The sequence below is a fragment of the Hyaloscypha bicolor genome (assembly GCF_002865645.1).
Source record: "Hyaloscypha bicolor E unplaced genomic scaffold K444scaffold_53, whole genome shotgun sequence".
Classification (NCBI taxonomy): domain Eukaryota; kingdom Fungi; phylum Ascomycota; class Leotiomycetes; order Helotiales; family Hyaloscyphaceae; genus Hyaloscypha; species Hyaloscypha bicolor.
Genome location: NW_020194555.1, coordinates 1,314,834 through 1,332,362, shown reverse-complemented (window position 1 = coordinate 1,332,362; position 17,529 = coordinate 1,314,834). Strand labels below are relative to the sequence as shown.

The following is a 17,529-nucleotide window of genomic DNA, read 5'->3' as shown; positions in this document are numbered from 1 at the left end:
CTTTAATGAATGCCATTGCCGTTGGCATCTACCTTCAACCCTCCCACTTCCTTCGTCAGCACGACATCATCTCCCTCAAATGTAAATTTGCTTCCATAATGGTCACTTCTCAGGGTATGCTGGCCCGGCTGTCTCAACAAGTTTTCTCGGAATGTTCCTCCAGGGACGGCATAATCTTCGAAAATCAAGCCACGCTCTAGCAGCACTGGACGCAATAACGTGACTACGTCTTCGAAACTGCCAGGATTGCTGACGTATGCGATATTGAAGCCGTCAATATCTGCTTCATCGATCCACTGTCACAAAAGTGTTAGATTTTGTTCTGTCAACTTGTAGACGAGGGCCAGCACCTGCTCAATAATATCCGCAATCATCTGCGGTGTCCCCACAGGACTCGGATGCAACCCTCCCAACGCCATCTTCATACCCAGTTGTCTCGGCGTCCACGGTTCCTTCTCCGTACTAATACTATCAATATAATTACCCAGAAACCCATGAATGATGTTCTCCGCCGGATTCGAAGTGTCAAGCTTTAGTTCCTCGTCAAGAGGATACTTGCTCATGTCGATATTAGTGTAGCCTGAGAATTGGGCTAAACCTCCGACAATGTCGGCGTGTTGGGCGGCGCGGTCGAATTTGGCTTGAGCTTCTTCTAGCGTTCGCCCGATGAAGGGGGATATGGCTGCGAAGAACTTCATTGTGGTGGGGTCCCGGCCTTCTGATGCTGCTATTGCGCGGGATGCCTTGTGTGCGTGAACAAAATAAACAGAAGACAGGTCGAAGAGATGTGAGAACTCACTTTTATTTGAGCTGTAGCTTGCGATGGTACCATGCCACCAATATAAATTGCCTCGGCGTGTCTAGCTGCAAATGCCATGCCAGATTTTGATGTTCCTGCTTGGAAGAGTACAGGAGTTCTTTGAGGAGATGGATGAAGTTGATGTCGTGCGGAAAGTTTCAAGTGTGTTCCTGAATGGCTCGTTAGCAGGTAGCACAATAGCAATGATTTTAACTCTTTACCGTTATGCTCGATCTTCTTGATCCTCGACGGTTCATAAGCGACCCTGTTCACTTCATCCCATCGAACTGAATCGTCTGCCCAAGAACCATTCCATAATCTTCAGGTGTTAGCAGATACGCTGAACCGCATTGCTGGAGAAGGGAATTTACTTATAGACAACATCCATATACTCCTCCGCAATTTCATATCTTTTGTCATGTCCTTCTAGATCTCTTCCAAAAGCATTAGCTGCAGCTTTGGACCAGCTTGTAACCACGTTCCATGCAATTCTTCCATTTGTCAAATGATCCAAAGTGCTGAATGTTCGAGCGAGAGGAAACGGTGGTATGTAGCTGGTGCTTCCAGTTACGCCAAAAGAGACTGATTCTGTCACAGCCTACGTCAATCAGCCCTATCCTTTCATGGGGGGTAAAGGTAGTATCCTAACAGCCATAGCCGATATAATAACCAGCGGACCTAACTGAGCAACTTGAGTCCCAGCTCTCAGCACAGCATCCATGTTCCCAGCATATATATCATGACCAGCGTAACTGTCAGCGAAAAATATACATGTTATTTTGTGCTTTTCTGCTAATTTTGCAAGGTCGATATAATATTTCAGGCGGTCTTTGGTTCGGGAGTTGTCTCCAGGTGCGCTGTTTCCTTGTGAGCTTCAGTTCCAGACGAGATACGATGGTAAAAAATACCTCCACTGCCCTGCACACTCATGGTTTCCTGTACAAGCTGTTTCGAAAAAGTTGAGGTGGATCTTCTTCTTGGGAAACTTTTCTGTGGCAGCTGAAGGCATGTTGAGAGATTTTGAAATGATGCAAATGTTACGGGGAATTCAACTCAGTCAAGACACAGCGCAGAGATCGATGATGCTGAATTTAGTTGAAGACAACCCTTCTCCCTCGATAGCAAGGGAAATAAAGAGCGTCGTTCTGGGACATCTTCCGGCATACAAACCCTATAGCTCCACAGACCTGCAATTTGTCATACGGAAACTAGTTATCTAGTCAGTGTCAACTCTCCTTGCCTTTCTCGACGAACATATTTTGAAGCTCTCCCCCACTTTCTCCCGTTCCTTGACCTGCTCCACAATCCGGCGTGAAACTGCCACTGATCAACGCTAAGCCAAGGTCCAGCGGCCCCCATCTTTCCCTTCTGACTCGTGCAATTTTTGGAAGCTAGTTTACGTTCCGCCCTCGGGTGCATTCGCCGAGTCTGATAGCTCCTGCCGATTTCCGACGGTCAATGTACCGGCTACACTTCATCAAATCAACACCAGCAACGTACAGACCATGTAAACAATGAATTCGCCTTAGCATTTACAGTGCATCTTACCTTGGCTTTGGAATCAACTGCTGTGGTAAAGATAAGCAATCAAGCAGCGGCTCTCTCCTGCCAATGCCGCTGACGAGCCCCATCTCATTGCAGTAACTCTGATTCTTATCTCCGAATATCTTCCAGATATCTCAGACGCTATCTCTCCTCCGCAAGTTCCTTGGCCTAGCTTCGTAGCAAGGGCCAAGATTGCAGAATGGGTTGAGTAATTCGAGTATATGAACTCCATGCTTCTCCAATTTGCCAAAAGGAAGCAAGGACTTCATTCCCCACGTTGATCGGCGAACAATTCTCATACAACATCTTCGTCCTTCAAGTTTTCTGGAACCTGAGAGGACTTCATCTTCCTTTGGTTGGCGAATTATTCTCGCACGCTTCCTCCTTTTTTAAGTTAAAGTTATCTGGGTCTCGTAATCTGACATGGCCGCCCCCTTAGAAAACATAGACTTCTCCTCAAAACAGGAGCCCATCCTACGCGATATATCCAGTCTAAAACAAGGAAGCATCTCAGACGACGACCGCGAAGTCTTCAAAGCGAACGTCAACGGCGTCGAATACCGAACCGTCACTTGGCAACGCGCCATCGTGATCTTCATCAAAACCCAGATCGCCACTGGCGTGTTGGGTATCCCAAGTGCTCTGTACAATCTCGGTGCTGTTGGAGGCGGAATCTGCGTCGTTGCTTTCCAGGCGCTGAATCTATGTTCGTCTCCCTTATATCGCGTTTGAGTTATATTCTGGAGCTGACGGAAGCTGAATAGATACTACCATCATTGCGGGCAACTTCAGAAACAACCATCCAGAATGTCACACAATCGTAGACATGGCTGGAGTTGTCTGGGGTCCAATTGGTCGAGAATTCGTCGGGGTCATATTCGTAATCGCATTCATCTTCTGCACGAGTAGCAGTATCCTCGCTATATCCATCGGCCTCAACGCTCTTTCGAACCACGGGGCTTGCTCAGTGGCTTTCACGTTCGTCGGCACAGTTCTAACGATCATGTTCTCTTGCATCCGCACATGGGGCAAGATGACCTGGCCGCTGTACGTCTCTACTTATCTCCTACCCACAACCCTCTCTTAATCTAATTATCTGTGTTTTAGATCAATTGGTTTCATCTCCGTAATGGCTGGAGTTATGGTCGTCGTGATCGGTGTAACAACCAAATCTCGCCCTGCTGCTGCTCCTCAGACCGGTCCTTATGAGTTGGGATTTTACGCCATCGCCCACCCAACGTTCGCAGCTGGCATCACAGCCGCATGCTCAATCATGATATCTTCATGCGGGTGTCCCGGGTTCATCCCCGTCATCGCCGAAATGAAGAGACCGCAAGATTTCAAGAAGGCTGCCATTATCGTGGCTGCACTCGTCGGCGCCATCTATCTCTCTTTCTCAATGGTGGTATACAGATGGTGCGGCCAATGGATTGCCTCTCCCTCTTTAGGAAGTGCCGGCCCGTTGCTCAAGAAGGTTTCGTATGGAATTGCGTTGCCGAGTCTTGTTGTGAGCGCGGGGATCTTCAACCACACGTCCTCGAAATACCTCTTCGTGCGCTTCCTCCGGAATACAAAGCACCTGCAATCAAACAGCACGATCCACTGGTCAACCTGGATAGGGTGCAACGCCGGCGTCGGGATTCTCGCCTTTATCCTCGCGGAGGCGATTCCGGTCTTCAACTACATTCTCTCCCTCGAAGCAGCGCTGTTCTTCGCGCCTATGAGCTTGCTGTTCCCTGCGTGCTTTTGGATGTACGATCACAAGGAATATAGGACTGGGACCGGGAAGCAGAGATTGATATATGAGGGCCATGTATTCCTGGCCCTGATCGCGAGTTTCTTGGTTGTGGGTGGTACGTACGGGACGGTTGTGCAGATCAAGGCGAGTTATGATGCGGGGCAGCTGAGCAAGGTGTTCAGTTGTGCGGATAACTCGAATACAATCGGGGTGTAAAGAAAGGAGGGGGGGGGGAGGGCATCGATACGATAGTTGCGTTCGATGGTGTTGGAAATGTCGCGAACAATAGAATCAAGCTAAAATTTTGGTTTGGGTGATACCGTGATAGGATTGATAAATGGGGAGCTCTCAACAGTTATGAGACTCTAGAGATGTTTTGAATCAATCAGAAGACTTAGAAGACCTGACACTCGCCAGAACCACACTCGAGAATACGAAGCTCCCACTCACGAATACCATATTCCAACCAAGAATGCCTTAAAATGTAGTAAGGTAGTAAGTACAGGCATAGGCAGTGAGTACACCTATACAGGTCATAGGCTAGTTTAGGGGCTTATAGTAAGTGAGTTTTGTAACATTAGTAATAGGGAGCTTTAAGGCATTCCTGGTTGGCACAGTTATGAGCCCGGGGTCTTAGTTAGCATGTGCCACTCGTGAAGATGCCAGTGGCGGACAGGGTGACATTAGCGAATGGATGCTCTTCGCGAATGGGATAATTCGTGTTCGGCCCAGAACATATATCCTCGCAAACCCTCTCGCACGTGACCGCTTGTTCGTTCCTTCCTTTGCAAGTGAACCATGGATCCATTGCGGGAACTATATACGGCTCTGCACTAGAGCCACAACAACATACCATTTCTCATCCCACATCACAAGCTAGTTCCCTTCTAAACCGACTCTGAATGAATTTCTATCCTGACCTCTCACTCTCGACAAATACAATGCGGTTCGGTTTGTGGAAAAGGTTTCATCTTTAATTCTTCCAACCTCTTCTTCCTCTCGTATCGGAAATCTTCCAAATAGATACGCGCTGGTATTTCCTTCACAGAACAGGTGTGTCCTCTTTCGTCTTCTTACCCGAGTTTGAGTTCACTATCTAAGGGACTGCATCAATTATACCAACAACCGAACCCATGCATCTCGATGGACAATTCCACACAAATTTCCTCATATTGGAACGTCCAGCCTCCACTCCCAGCTCCAGCTCCAGCTGAAAACGGCAAACCTCAGACTGTACTGTCCTCGCGCGATGCAAAGCATTTGAAAGAGCTCGGTCTCTTGAGCTACGCTCCAGCAGGATTCTGCGGGATATCATTGGATATCATGCATGCCACCACTTATCCAAAGAAACGTCATAATGAGAACAAATATTTCGGGTTCTGGAGGAAACTGCCCCCCGAACTGCAGTTGGCGGTTATGGATAAGTGTAGGGATGAGGAGATTATGAGCTTAGGTATGCTATCCTCCTCTCCTCCGGATTTCCATAGGGCTAACTGGCGTTTTACAGCGAGGACGTCAAAAAGGACACGAAGACTGGCAGAAATAATTGTGGAGAAGAGGCAAGAAAGATTTGCGCGTCTGCCAATCATGGATCAAGGGCTCGCGACGCTGAAGTACCTGGGGTATACGGACTGGAAAGCCATTGAGCTTTGGGCGGATTGGGAGCTTCTTGCGTTCCTGGATGAGAGGGGATTTCTGGCGCATTGTCTGAGTCCGCTTTGGAGTATCAGTAATGAGGAGCACGCTGATGCGCTGGACGACAGCGATGATTGGCGGGCCATCATGTCGCACTGGGGAGTGAGCAGGGAGTGCCAGGACGCCATACTCGATCCCGCGTTCAGCGATATTCGACTTACTCAAAGCGCCGCGTACTGGGTTTGTAAGACGGTTGAGCTGAGGTGGAGCACGTTACGGTATATCCAGCGTGCGAGTTGGCATCGCGCTAATCCGAGGAAGATATTAAGGCTCCGTCCCGGTTTGCTCGAGCAGCCACCTGGCCCTCATCGGTACTATCGCCAATTCCAGCACCAAAAAGAGAAAGAAGTGGATATGACTGTCCTGTATAAAGCCATCGATGTCTGGACTGTGTATAGCGTGTTCATGAGTGGCCTGAAGCCGTTACTGTCGCTGTTCCGACTGCGAGAGCAAGAAGACGAGGAATGGACGGTCGATTTCTCGTGCTGGGAAGTGCCGTTTACGCTCTACCCTTCGCGTCTCCTCGCTGAGAAGTTCGCAAGGTACTCAGCGCGACGGTCGCGCGGCTATTCTCCAGCGGCTCTGCTGAAGGTGTGTATCACAACCAAAACTCTGAAGGATAAATTGAAGATTAAAGCTTTCGGTGATGGCGAGGGGAAAGGAAACGAAGAGGAGTGGAAGAAAGTTGTTTGGATTAATAGGGTGGAGGAGGACCCGGCGATTGATGTGGCGAATGGAGTCCCGAATCCGGTGGCGGATATGTGGGGGCTGGATCTTGTGGTGGGGAAGGTGAGCTGTAATAAGGGGAAGGCGATTGTTAAAATGGCGAGTTGGGAGGAGATTAGTGGGGATAATGTGTTGATGGTTGATGGAGGTGGTGGATTGGAGACTGCGGTGCAGTATTCGTTCTTAGGTGAGGATTGCTTCCTCGAATTGGACATGGATGCGCGGTTGGAGATAGCCCATGTGAGAGGTTGTGAGGGATGGATGAAGTAGCTGGATGTTTGTACTTTTTGGGATTCGGAACGCCATTAAGTTGTGAAGGAAACTCTTGATCCTAATAGTTTCCGTGACAAGAGCAAATCCCTAGTTCAATGCGAACTAGAATGACGCCGATGATCACGTGATAATCGATCACATGATATACCGGGACCCTCAATCTTCTTTCTGCGGGATAAAAGCTAGGGACTTGTACAAGGAAATGTGAGAGAACTTCTCAGGCTCTCATGGCAAGATTCAGCGAGGCAACTGCAAACCTCAACTACCCTTTTAAAAGAAGTATCCTCAAAAGTAAGCTTGAGCCTCGTATGATGTCATCATCCAAGCAACTGTTTGATGTGCTGAATGGGACGAGAAGGCAGGACGAAACGGATGCAAGAGATGCCGCTCTGATATAAGCTCGGAGATATCTGCGCCAGCTGTTTGACAGTTTTCTTGTGTATCGCGCAAACCCTTTCGACCGGCTGCGACTATGTAGGGCTTGTTCTAGCGGCGTTCCCCTCTGAAGGCTGTTTGGGAAGAGTGGAAACATTACAAATGTATCTAGTGACTGGTACGAAGGTGGTGAAATGACAACACTGGCAGTCATATAGTCTGTCACGCAAAATCAAGGGCTTGTAAATCATCGGCCGTATTTATTTGATTCCTAAATAGGGCGGATTACAGGGGCAGGCATGCCATTTTGTTCTTCGAAAGCTGAAGTTGAGAAGCAGAGCCGTCCGCACGGCTTGGCTTGCTGGGCTGAAGTAGGTGTGAGACCCAAGCCAAGGCTTTGTACAGTGAAATGTCTCTTGATGCTGCCGAATTGGGCCCTTTCTCTTCCACTGACGAGAAAATGTCTGATGGCGAAACGTGAGAAGGAGGCGCGTACGTACTGTAGGTCTATTGTGATTTGACATGAGACGGGGTGATGTTGCCTCTTGCATGGCCGGTGGCATGACGTTTCTGTATTCCTTCTGGATTTTGCATGATGACCACGGAAGAGTTCAGCCCAGCTTGGCAAGAGAATCGAAGCATAGGGGCCGTCTTACCTAATGGCTCACTAGATTGCCAATCACCAGGGTCACATCACAGTATCAGATAATCAGATAGCACAAATTGCCCGCTGCGTACAGTAGTGATGCTACTGTACGGAGTACTCATCACGGTGCAGCCTCTCGGTCTTGGCTCACAAATCTGCGATAGCGTAATAATCCTCAGGCAGACCTCGTAAAATCGGGTTCTCGTGAGCAGCTCTCGAAATAGCGGCCAGTCGCAGCAGCCGCCTTGCAACGTTTCGATCCAGTGGCAAGCCGCGGCTGCTGCCAGGCGTCGACTGCGCAGCTCTGTGGCTTTTCCGATTCGACGTTGTCGTTGGCGTCGCAGGCGTCCGCTGTTTGACCCCTCAGCCGGAGCGTGGAAGGGGGGAAGGGGGGAAGGGGGGCAGAGGCGTGAAAAAGGCTCGTGAAAATCGGCTCAGGGTCGGCACGCTAAACCCCTTTCCGCCGAGTTGCTCGGCCAGGATACTGAGGACGCCAGGAGATAACAAAAGTTGGTTAGACAGGGAGGAGGAATACGCAAGCCCCCCCAGAAATCGGACTTCGAACATCGAACATCGGACATCCAAACCTTTCGTTCTCGAACGCAAATCAACTGCACCACCACACTCGTTCAGCGCAAGCACATCCCCACCCAAACTCATCAATTGACGACACCAGGACCTCCGAACACTCAGTCTCTGACATCCCACATTCGTTTGACATCGCGACCCAGCTATTGGATCTTGATCAATGCCTTCGCAATTGCCCACACCACCCCATCTCTGAACCTCAACCAGGAGAAGGCTCGCTCTGCTGAGAAGCTCGAGGCCTCACCAGAGTGTTGTTTTCTGTCCATCCTCATGGGTAAATGTATGTCGCGACCCCCAGACTGACTGCATCCGACAGCTGCTGATCCGATTTCCAGGGCGATGGGGCGTGATCCTGGACGCGGGTTCGTCAGGGACTCGAGTCCACGTCTACAAATGGCTCAATCCAGCCAAGGCAAGAGAGGATGCCGATACCGAGCATCTACACCGTCTGCCGAAGCTGAAAACCAAGCCCGAATATACACACAAGATCAGGCCAGGTGTATCGACGTTCGGTGACAACCCAGCGGACGTCGGCCCAGAACATCTTCAGGAATTGCTCGACCATGCCTTGGAGATTGTGCCCGCGAATCAGGTCAAGGATACACCGATATTTCTGATGGCAACAGCAGGTGTTCGATTACTGGAACCGTTAAAACAAAAAGCTCTTCTCGGCGAGATTTGTTCCTACGCTCAAAGGCATACAGACTTCTCCTTACCCGATTGCGACCTCCATATTCAAGTCATCCCAGGAGACACAGAGGGTTTATATGGATGGATAGCGGCAAATTATTTATTAGGAGGGTTCGATAGCCCCCAAGCACACCAACACGGCAAGGGCCATCACACATATGGTTTCCTTGATATGGGAGGGGCATCAGCACAAATTGCTTTTGCACCGAACAGCACCGAAGCCAAAAAGCATGCCAATGATCTCAAGTTACTCCGAATGCGAACAATTAACGGAAACGCCGTGGAATACAAGGTATTTACAACGACTTGGCTAGGATTCGGAGTCAACCAAGCAAGGGAACGATACGTCGAGGCATTACAGGCCGAGCATTACACGACCCCCCACGAGTTGCTAGATCCGTGTCTACCCACAGGACTAAGGACAACGTTGGCTGGGGAAGTCGTAGAAGGTGAAAGCCCAGATACCACTATCCTGGGGCTTGGACAATTTGACAAGTGCCTCGCTAGAGCATATCCATTATTGGGCAAAGATTCTCCTTGTGAAGATGAGCCTTGTTTACTACATGGGCAACACGTACCGGCGATCGATTTCGAAGTCAACCATTTTGTTGGAGTTTCGGAATATTGGCATACAACACATGAAGTGTTCGAAATGGCACATAAAGACAAAGCGTACGATTGGGCAACTTACCAACGTATGGTGAAGGATTTCTGTAGTGAAGAATGGGACGACATCAAGGCCAATGTTGCAGCAAAGAAATGGGGCAAGAAAGTGGATGAGAAGACAGCACAAGAGGTTTGTTTCAAGGCCGCATGGTTAATCGACATTTTACATGACGGAATTGGGATACCCCGTGTTGGAATCGAAAAGAGCGCTGCTGGAATCAGCTACAACCGCACGAAAGAAATAGGCGCGCACGCCAAAGACAAAGGATTCCTCGACCCCTTCCAAGCCGTCAACAAAATCGACGACATGGAAGTCTCCTGGACGTTAGGGAAAATGGTCCTCTACGCAGCAGGTCAGATCCCCCCTTCGGGTGAAAATCTGCCCGTCGGGTTTGGCCCAAATCTAGGCCTAGGACCCTTCCAAGAAGCCGGCTCCAACTACAACCCCGTCCCCATCGGCGACGACGACGAATCTTGGTCCGAAGTCGCCGAGGACATGGCCGAGAAAGCACACTCGAGATCAACACCAGGCTTCCTCCTATTCATGTTCACGCTCATCTTCCTCTTCTACATTTTCCGGAAACGAGAGCGGCGCCTAAGACTCTACAGAGGCATCAACGCCACGTTCCGTCGCTCTCGCCGTCCTGGGTCGCCTCGCAAAGGAGGACGCGGATTTTTCTCTTCTAGTAAACTGTTCGGTAGGAGTTCAGGGAATTATGAACGGGTACTTGAAGACGGGATGCAAGCTCAAGATTTCGAGCTGGCGGAAGCGGATTCGAGCGATGATAACGAACACTCCGATTCCAGCGAGGGGTCCCGAATTGGGAGAACATCTGGCTTGGCGACGCCGAAAATGAATGTTGTTAACTTTGACTCGGCGAGTTACTTTGACGGTAGTTCGCAGATGGCAGCTCAGAGTGTGGGGCTGGGACTTGGCATGCATCAGGGCGGCTTGAGTGCTATGGATAGGAGCGGATTGGTGGTCCGGACGGAGAGCCGAGAGAGGCTGCAGATGCTGGGTGCAGGACGGAGGAGTAGAGCGGGCAGTCCGACGAGGATGAAAAGCCCGCTTATGACGCCTTTGGAGGAGGTTTAAATTGTAGTGGGATATTTGCTTAATACTATTAGCGCGGCGTGCTTGGAAGCGGCGTTCGGGACAATGGGTCAAGTCAATTCAAGGCACTTGTTTACTGGGTCCTGGGGCAGGCGGTGCATTCAACGGATGGATGGATGAAGGTTGCATAGCTTGAGCTTGTTTTGATTGGAATCGCGGCTTTGTGTAAATATAAAACTGCCTCTGGGTACTGTTAAGTTTAATTGAATAATGATGTTCGAGCAGTATCCCGGATGACGAAATGTAACCAGTCTCTACCACGGTAAGCTCCAATTGTAAACTTCCAATAGTCGGAAGTTATCAAAGCAATGGGTTCTACGTATGTTGAACGAATCCTCTTACTCGCCGCCCTTTCCCATCGATATGAAAGATGCTCTAAGTAGCGCACCTCAAGGACATGTCATGTGCATTTATTTGGTCGAGGGCCCTTTCTTCCCACCCAAGAACATGCAGAGCCAATCCACACAGGATCGAAAATATCTCCCTTTCCCTTTCAAGTTTCAACTCAAAGGAGGCACTCACTCTTTTAACCTTCTTTTCCCTTTCCCTGTATAGAGAACTCAAGGCCGTGCGAATCCCTTCTTCTTAAACCGGATAAGAGAAACTCATATTTGAACACTTGTGGATAGAGCAGGACCTGAGACTGCGATGGGGAGGGGGGTGAATGCGATGATAGTAGTGCAGTACCGGGTTGCAAAGACGCTTCTGCGTGGTATTCAAGCCTCCGCGCTTGCTGAAAGGGAGCACCAAATGACTCCCAGGAGGTATTGCCGATGGAGTAGAAAAGGGAGAGGGGGTAGAGACAAGGCGAGCGAGAAACAGGAGTTCTTATGCCTGGGAAATACGGACCGCAGTTTCCTAATACGCACTTGCTGTTTGATACTCTTCTCGGACAAATTAGTGATTATATGACGAAAAGATTTGTTTGGGTGGGTGAGATTGGGGATGTAGGTATGATGCAATGGAGACATAAGGTGGTTTGATGGTTGGTGTGTTAGAGGTACATACATGCAGCTAAAGGTGCCTCATACCGAGTCTTGAGTCTGCTGCTGTGCTTGTCAATCTGGCTCCTGCATTCGCAAATGGACCATTGCCTAAGAAGCCTGCTTATTACGCCTTCGTGCCATCGTCTCGTCATAGCAGTCAGCAAAGCTGCCTGGCCTGCGGTGCCTGTAGCTTTGGTCCTGAAACCGCCTTCTAACACCTCATCGATCACACCCTGCCCATTCTTCTCTTGGCTTCTCTCACCCAATACTCAGCACTTGGCCTTCTAAATCTCTCAACGTCTAAGCCACTCTTTCCCCCAGCCCCTTCACCAAACCAAAATCCCATATCTTCTCCTACAAACTCCTCAATCACCATCCCTTTCCAAAAATTCAGGATCACTCCTCACCCTCCCCTCAAACTTCCTCCACCACTCCTCAAACGCCTTCAATGGTACGACTTCCACCCCTGTCCCCCCTACATTCCCACTAAAGCTCGCTAGGAAGTTAAATGCGTTCTTGATGATCCTTTGCGCGAGGACTACTGTATCGACCTTTGATCCTCCTTGTCCTCCTCGATTAACTGGGACTAAAGCTTGTGAAGGAGATGTCGGGTTGGCGGTCGAGGAGTGTAAGGCAGCCATCTGTGACGCGACTGAGTCTGCGGATTCGAGGGATATGCCGAGTGTGATGTCTCCTCCTCCTCCTGGACTATCTTCTGGGGCATCCATATCGATTTCCCCATTCTGCACACCTTCCGCATTGGAAGCGGATAAGCCACTTATTTTGAATATAGCGCTTTCTTTCCCAGGACCGATTCCGCCTAGGAACTTGAATTGCGCCTGTTGAGGTGATTGGGAGGGTGAAGCAGGGAGAGAGATGTAGACTGCTGCTGCGGTGTTTGGTGGGAGGGTTATGCCGGGTAGGAGGAAGACGCAGATGTGGCTGAAAGGCTTTGTCGCGGGAAGTGTGAAGAGGAAGGATGTTGTTGAGGGGGCGGAGGAGGGGGTTGTTATGCAGGGCTGCCCGGTGGGAATCTGGGGATTGTTAGTCAGGTGAGGAATTGGGGGGGAGAGGGGGGCAGTGGCAGAAGAAGAGGAAGGAACATACGACCCCAAACAGCTGCGGGAGCTGTGCCTGCGCCATTGCTGTTCAATTGCTTTAGACCAGAATGCCCTTCTCTACTGCGTGAAACCAAAAGTTGAGCTGTTGAACACAACTTACGAAGCTAGGATCGTGAAGTGTGGTGGTACTTAACCCAAACTGTTGTGAGGCGAGGTGAGTTGCATGGTGGGGTTGTTCGACTGCCCCGCATTCGGAGAACTTCTGGAACAAGCTGGAATTTCGACACTGCAGCAACAGCAACTACAGCGGAACTGCATTTTTCGTACCCAATGAGAAATAGAAAAGATGAAGTCCAATTTAGACTTGATGGATGAGTGCGATGTGTAAGTCTTTCGTCTTTCATCTCAATTGGCGTTGAAAAGGAAAGGAAAGGTGGGGGTAGGGTAGCTGCTCCAGGGACATACCTGCCTCAAGAAGCTGTGCAACGTACCCCAGGTTCCATATCCCCATGCTGCTCACTATCCCATCTTTTTCAATTCATAAGTCACTACTCAGGAATGAACCTAACCTCCTGCCCCAGCTTCCCATACCCAGGAACGGAAGCTCACGCCTCCCTCATCCCAACTCTCTACACCCTCCTATCCCCCACCGGCACACCCATAGGCTACATGACCGAAGTCGTTTTCAACGCCCTGGTTAAAGTGCCCATCCACATAAAAGGCGAGCTCGAAGTAAACCGTTCTGCTCGGACGATAACCGCTTTCACCCAGCCGACTGAAAAAGAGCGCTCTTCCGCCGTAGCAGCAACCTGCGATTACTGGCGTGGCAACAAAACATTCGAAGTCCTAGCCGGATGGAGAGACGAGCTATACCCCGTATATGACGAGACGGTGGAGGGAGGGAAGGTATATGATATTGAACGGAGTGCATCCTGTTTGTTTGGCGTTGTGACGTATGGGATCCATATGACTGCTTATGTTCGAGCCAAGGATGAAAAGCATGGGATTAAGATCTGGGTTCCTAGGAGAGCGAAGACGAAGAGTACGTATGGGGGAATGTTGGATAATACTGTTGCGGGTGGAATTGAGTCCGGGGAGGATCCTTGGGAGTGTCTGGTTAGGGAGAGTGGAGAGGAGGCTTCGTTGCCGGAGGAGTTGGTTAGAGCGAAGGCGGAGCCGAAGGGCACGATTACTTATGTTTACATAAGAGAACCCAGAGCGGGAGGAGAAAGCGGATTGGTGCAGCCCGAGTGTCAGTATGTTTATGATCTCGAGCTTCCCCAGGAAGTCATCCCGAAACCGAATGATAGCGAGGTAGAATGCTTTTATCTCTGGAGTGTAGAGGAGGTGCAGGCTGCGATGGGGAGGGGAGAGTTCAAGCCGAACTGCGCGTTGCTTGTGCTGGATTTCTTTGTTAGGCGGGGGATTCTGAATGAGGGGAATGAGGGAAGTTATGGGGAGATTAAGAGGCGGTTGCATAGGGAGTTGGAGTTTCCGGGGCCGCATAGAGGGGCTTGAATTCACTGGCTATCTAAGGTATTCCCATTGTTCCGCAACGCCTCTGAACTTTTGAGATCCCAAACGCCATTGCCATGCTTCAGATGAAGAGGGAAGTGAATGTGACCGGAAGCTGCTGGATCAATGACCAAGCTGCCATCGCCATAGTTCCACTCGTAAATCGTACAATCGTGTTCCTCAGCTCTTGAATCTGCCAGTTGTGAGTCATAAAACGGTGGCTCGGTGTCACAAAAATCGAGGGCGTTCATTTTTTGAGAAGAAGGTAGACGTAATCGACTCGGAGAGGCGTAAGCTTCTTATACGGACCCTCAAGAGCCATCAGAAGACCACCGAACGAGATGTACGCCTTGCTGCTTCACATTAGCCCAGTTCCTTCATAAAATCTCACAAAACTTACATAGTCTGACCGTCCTCCCCATCCTCAAACTTGTAGATCTTCCCATGACAAACATAATCAAACATATCCGCCAACGTTGGCTCCGCACCATCTACGTTCCGGCCCACGTCTCTCCATCCCTTCCCATCATCCTTGGTGCCGTCGAGCGAAAGCGAAGAGGCAAGAACGCAGTGCAGTGTCTCGCCCACCTGGCACGGGTAGAGTTCCGTGTTGATGTCGAGTGTCATGACGGTTTGGTGGTCTGCAGAGGTTGCTCCATATCGTCCAACGCGATCGTACTTTGCGTGGTCTTCGGTGGTGATTGTGAAGGACTCGTCGAAGAGCTGGGTGTCACCGGCGGTCGCCATATTGTATCTGCCCTCGCTGATCAAGCGGCTCGGTGAAGTTCTTGTATGTGTAATAGTGATGTTTTCGGGGCGAATTGATCTGTTGTGCTCGAACTTCACAGACCTCGGATTTTTGCCGGAGTTGGAATAATGTTTATCCGGTGGATGCGGCCGCTTTGCCCCACTCCTTCGTTTAATTTGCCTCCAATGGACCAGGACTTCTCTGTACATTAAGACGTCAACGTTCCATCTAGCTGCAGGTGATTGTGTTCATCCACCTGCAGCTCTTGAGATGGCATCGTCGTTCCGGAAGAGGCACGTGCCTGTAAGGTCAGGTGGTTTGGTATCTAGTGAACCAAAGTCAGCCAAGCAAGAACTACCTAAAGGAGTGCGTCCATCGCCTATCGATGGTCGATCTACCACTTCCACAGGGACACGCTCTTTGGATGGCTTACTGGCGGGTCATGCTGGGTTGGCTTTGGGTACTTCTCTTTTGGTTGAGGAGAGCGGGACGACTGATTTTGGTGGCTCTTTACTTCGTTACTACGCAAGTGAAGGTGTTGTGCAAGGCCATCATGTTCATGTTCTGGGCATGAATGAGGTGTGGGGAAGAGACTTACCAGGTTTGGTTGAGGCAGTGTCTCGAAAGACTGCGCCTGTCGAGGTTGTCAATGAACGTGTCCTGTCTGGGACAATTGAGGGCAATGAAGATGCAGGTTCTGGGACTATCGGTCCAGGTACAAAGCAAGTTGCTGATGGAAGTGGTAGTGGAGCGGGAGAGAAAATGAAGATCGCCTGGAGATATGAAAGGCTTGGGGAGTTCGGACCAAAAGGTACGTCTTCCCCCTCGAGCGTGTAGTGCTCAGTGCTTGCACCAAAAATGGGATCAGCTGACGCTTGCGTACGGTTCACTTGCTAATTCAATCGACAGGACCGTCTACTTCAAGCTCAGGGGAAGTATTTTGCCATGACTTTGATCTCAGCAAACGTCTGGTGTTGCCTTCTCCATCCCTTATGTACTTTGTTCCCTCAACAGCCAAGCCAGACTTCGAATTTAGAGGCGGGAGCACCTCTGCATCTCCTTTCAACAGATTCTTGGACCACCTTATCACGCATCTATCCGCCTCTCCCAGCACGGCACTTCACCGCGTTGTTATTCCAAACCTCCTTTCTCCAGCACTCTATTCGTCTGAAGTTTCCAGGCCAGAGAGTATTCTGCAGTTCCTCCATGCTTTGAGAGCTCTGATACGAAAGTACTCGACACAACTTACAGCAATGATCACTCTTCCCCTAACACTCTACCCACGGAGTACAGGCTTGACTCGGTGGATGGAACTATTGAACGATGGCGTTCTCGAACTTGCCCCGTTCCCATCAACAGCAATTGCTACCAAAAGCACACCTGGAGCTTCGACTGTCCATGAAGAGCCGCCACAGGGAATGTTGAAGATCCATCGATTGCCGATTTTCCACGAAAAAGGGGGTGGCGGGGGAGAAGCGAGTGGACATGGCGATGATTTGGCATTTACGTTAAGCAGGAGAAAAGGTCTTGTCATCAAGCTTTTTAGCTTGCCGCCTGTTGAGGGAGACTCGGAAGCTCAACAAGGTGGACTTGAGCATGATCACGGGAAGGCGACGAAAGTTGATATTGAGTTTTGAGCTCGAGGACGCGAAAGTTTGGTGCCCGTTATCAGGATGCTGGACATGGACGATGTTGGCTCTGGAGTTTGGGGGAAATGTGGCGCATGGAATAGACTGGGTTTGGGTGCATAGCGTTGGCGTACGTCAGATGCAAAGGGGCTGCATATAATCGTGGTTCTCATCTTAGGAAGACTCGAAATTGGTCCCATCTCAGAGCGGATGGGATGCTCGACGATCCTCAGATTCAATGGAAGTTCGAGGGCTGTCTCCAAGCATATCTTCCATCTCAATTTGATTCCACGTGCCGTGACCGCTTGAAGTAACCGTTCTCAGATAATTTCGGTCGAACAATGCTTGACGCGGATTGATCGAAACATTGGAAAAGGTGAGTCTGAAATTATCTCCGAGACATGAGGACACAATCAACCAAGCTATTTCAGCATTAGAGTTATTATTAAAGCATGATATGCTAGAGAAGAGGGGGACACATGCCTATGAACAGGGCTAGAGGGACAGTAATGAGCAGAGCTAGGAGCCAGAGAGAAGCCATTGGATCTACTAGTATTCGAAGGGCTACAGAAATGTATGTCTCAAAGGTCTTCACGGTTTGAAGTGAATTGTGAAGTTTGTGAAGGATCAGGACCACGAGATGAGGTTGGAGTGTGCTCCAGGAAAGGAAAGGCGCGTTCAGGGTCCCGCACTAGCCGAGAATGAAAATGACTCCAAAATTTCCTCCAAACTACAC

At 49.9% G+C, this 17,529-nt stretch overlaps 9 protein-coding genes across 9 annotated transcripts; 5 read left to right on the top strand and 4 right to left on the bottom strand.

The window, feature by feature from the left end:
• Positions 1–2: 2 nt before the first annotated feature.
• Positions 3–1,808, bottom strand: K444DRAFT_627347 (bacterial luciferase-like protein; the record flags this gene model as incomplete). Its single annotated transcript, XM_024882785.1, has 7 exons — positions 3–296; positions 351–743; positions 800–969; positions 1,021–1,118; positions 1,171–1,397; positions 1,449–1,656; positions 1,708–1,808. The coding sequence occupies 7 exons, from the start codon at positions 1,806–1,808 to the stop codon at positions 3–5; spliced, it is 1,491 nt and encodes a 496-aa protein (XP_024739314.1).
• Positions 1,809–2,767: 959 nt separating this feature from the next.
• On the top strand, positions 2,768–4,298 carry K444DRAFT_627346 (uncharacterized protein; the record flags this gene model as incomplete). The annotated part of the gene is made up of 3 exons (XM_024882784.1): positions 2,768–3,050; positions 3,109–3,391; positions 3,452–4,298. 3 exons carry the CDS (start codon positions 2,768–2,770, stop codon positions 4,296–4,298), a joined length of 1,413 nt encoding a protein of 470 aa, XP_024739313.1.
• Positions 4,299–5,945: 1,647 nt separating this feature from the next.
• K444DRAFT_610475 (uncharacterized protein) lies at positions 5,946–6,802 on the top strand (the record flags this gene model as incomplete). The annotated part of the gene is made up of 1 exon (XM_024879757.1): positions 5,946–6,802. A coding segment is annotated over exon 1 (637 nt), but the record flags the coding sequence as incomplete, so codon positions are not given.
• A 758-nt stretch (positions 6,803–7,560) lies between these two features.
• K444DRAFT_641764 (uncharacterized protein) lies at positions 7,561–10,837 on the top strand (the record flags this gene model as incomplete). Its single annotated transcript, XM_024884660.1, has 3 exons — positions 7,561–7,628; positions 8,266–8,306; positions 8,721–10,837. The coding sequence occupies 3 exons, from the start codon at positions 7,561–7,563 to the stop codon at positions 10,835–10,837; spliced, it is 2,226 nt and encodes a 741-aa protein (XP_024739311.1).
• Positions 10,838–11,828: 991 nt separating this feature from the next.
• On the bottom strand, positions 11,829–13,084 carry K444DRAFT_661581 (uncharacterized protein). The gene is made up of 2 exons (XM_024886608.1): positions 12,949–13,084; positions 11,829–12,875 (listed from the first exon to the last, which is right to left on the bottom strand). The coding sequence occupies exons 1-2, from the start codon at positions 12,982–12,984 to the stop codon at positions 12,207–12,209; spliced, it is 705 nt and encodes a 234-aa protein (XP_024739310.1). The 5' UTR covers positions 12,985–13,084; the 3' UTR covers positions 11,829–12,206.
• A 164-nt stretch (positions 13,085–13,248) lies between these two features.
• K444DRAFT_641762 (thiamine pyrophosphokinase-related protein-like protein) lies at positions 13,249–14,420 on the top strand (the record flags this gene model as incomplete). The annotated part of the gene is made up of 2 exons (XM_024884659.1): positions 13,249–13,286; positions 13,484–14,420. The coding sequence occupies 2 exons, from the start codon at positions 13,249–13,251 to the stop codon at positions 14,418–14,420; spliced, it is 975 nt and encodes a 324-aa protein (XP_024739309.1).
• Positions 14,421–14,664: 244 nt separating this feature from the next.
• K444DRAFT_641761 (RNA polymerase Rpb8) lies at positions 14,665–15,164 on the bottom strand (the record flags this gene model as incomplete). The annotated part of the gene is made up of 2 exons (XM_024884658.1): positions 14,665–14,770; positions 14,818–15,164. 2 exons carry the CDS (start codon positions 15,162–15,164, stop codon positions 14,665–14,667), a joined length of 453 nt encoding a protein of 150 aa, XP_024739308.1.
• Positions 15,165–15,318: 154 nt separating this feature from the next.
• K444DRAFT_341154 (PAXNEB-domain-containing protein) lies at positions 15,319–16,898 on the top strand. The gene is made up of 2 exons (XM_024872031.1): positions 15,319–15,976; positions 16,075–16,898. The coding sequence occupies exons 1-2, from the start codon at positions 15,436–15,438 to the stop codon at positions 16,800–16,802; spliced, it is 1,269 nt and encodes a 422-aa protein (XP_024739307.1). The 5' UTR covers positions 15,319–15,435; the 3' UTR covers positions 16,803–16,898.
• K444DRAFT_341134 (uncharacterized protein) lies at positions 16,899–17,477 on the bottom strand. Its single transcript, XM_024872030.1, has 2 exons — positions 17,277–17,477; positions 16,899–17,215 (listed from the first exon to the last, which is right to left on the bottom strand). The coding sequence occupies exons 1-2, from the start codon at positions 17,332–17,334 to the stop codon at positions 16,995–16,997; spliced, it is 279 nt and encodes a 92-aa protein (XP_024739306.1). The 5' UTR covers positions 17,335–17,477; the 3' UTR covers positions 16,899–16,994.
• Positions 17,478–17,529: the final 52 nt, after the last annotated feature.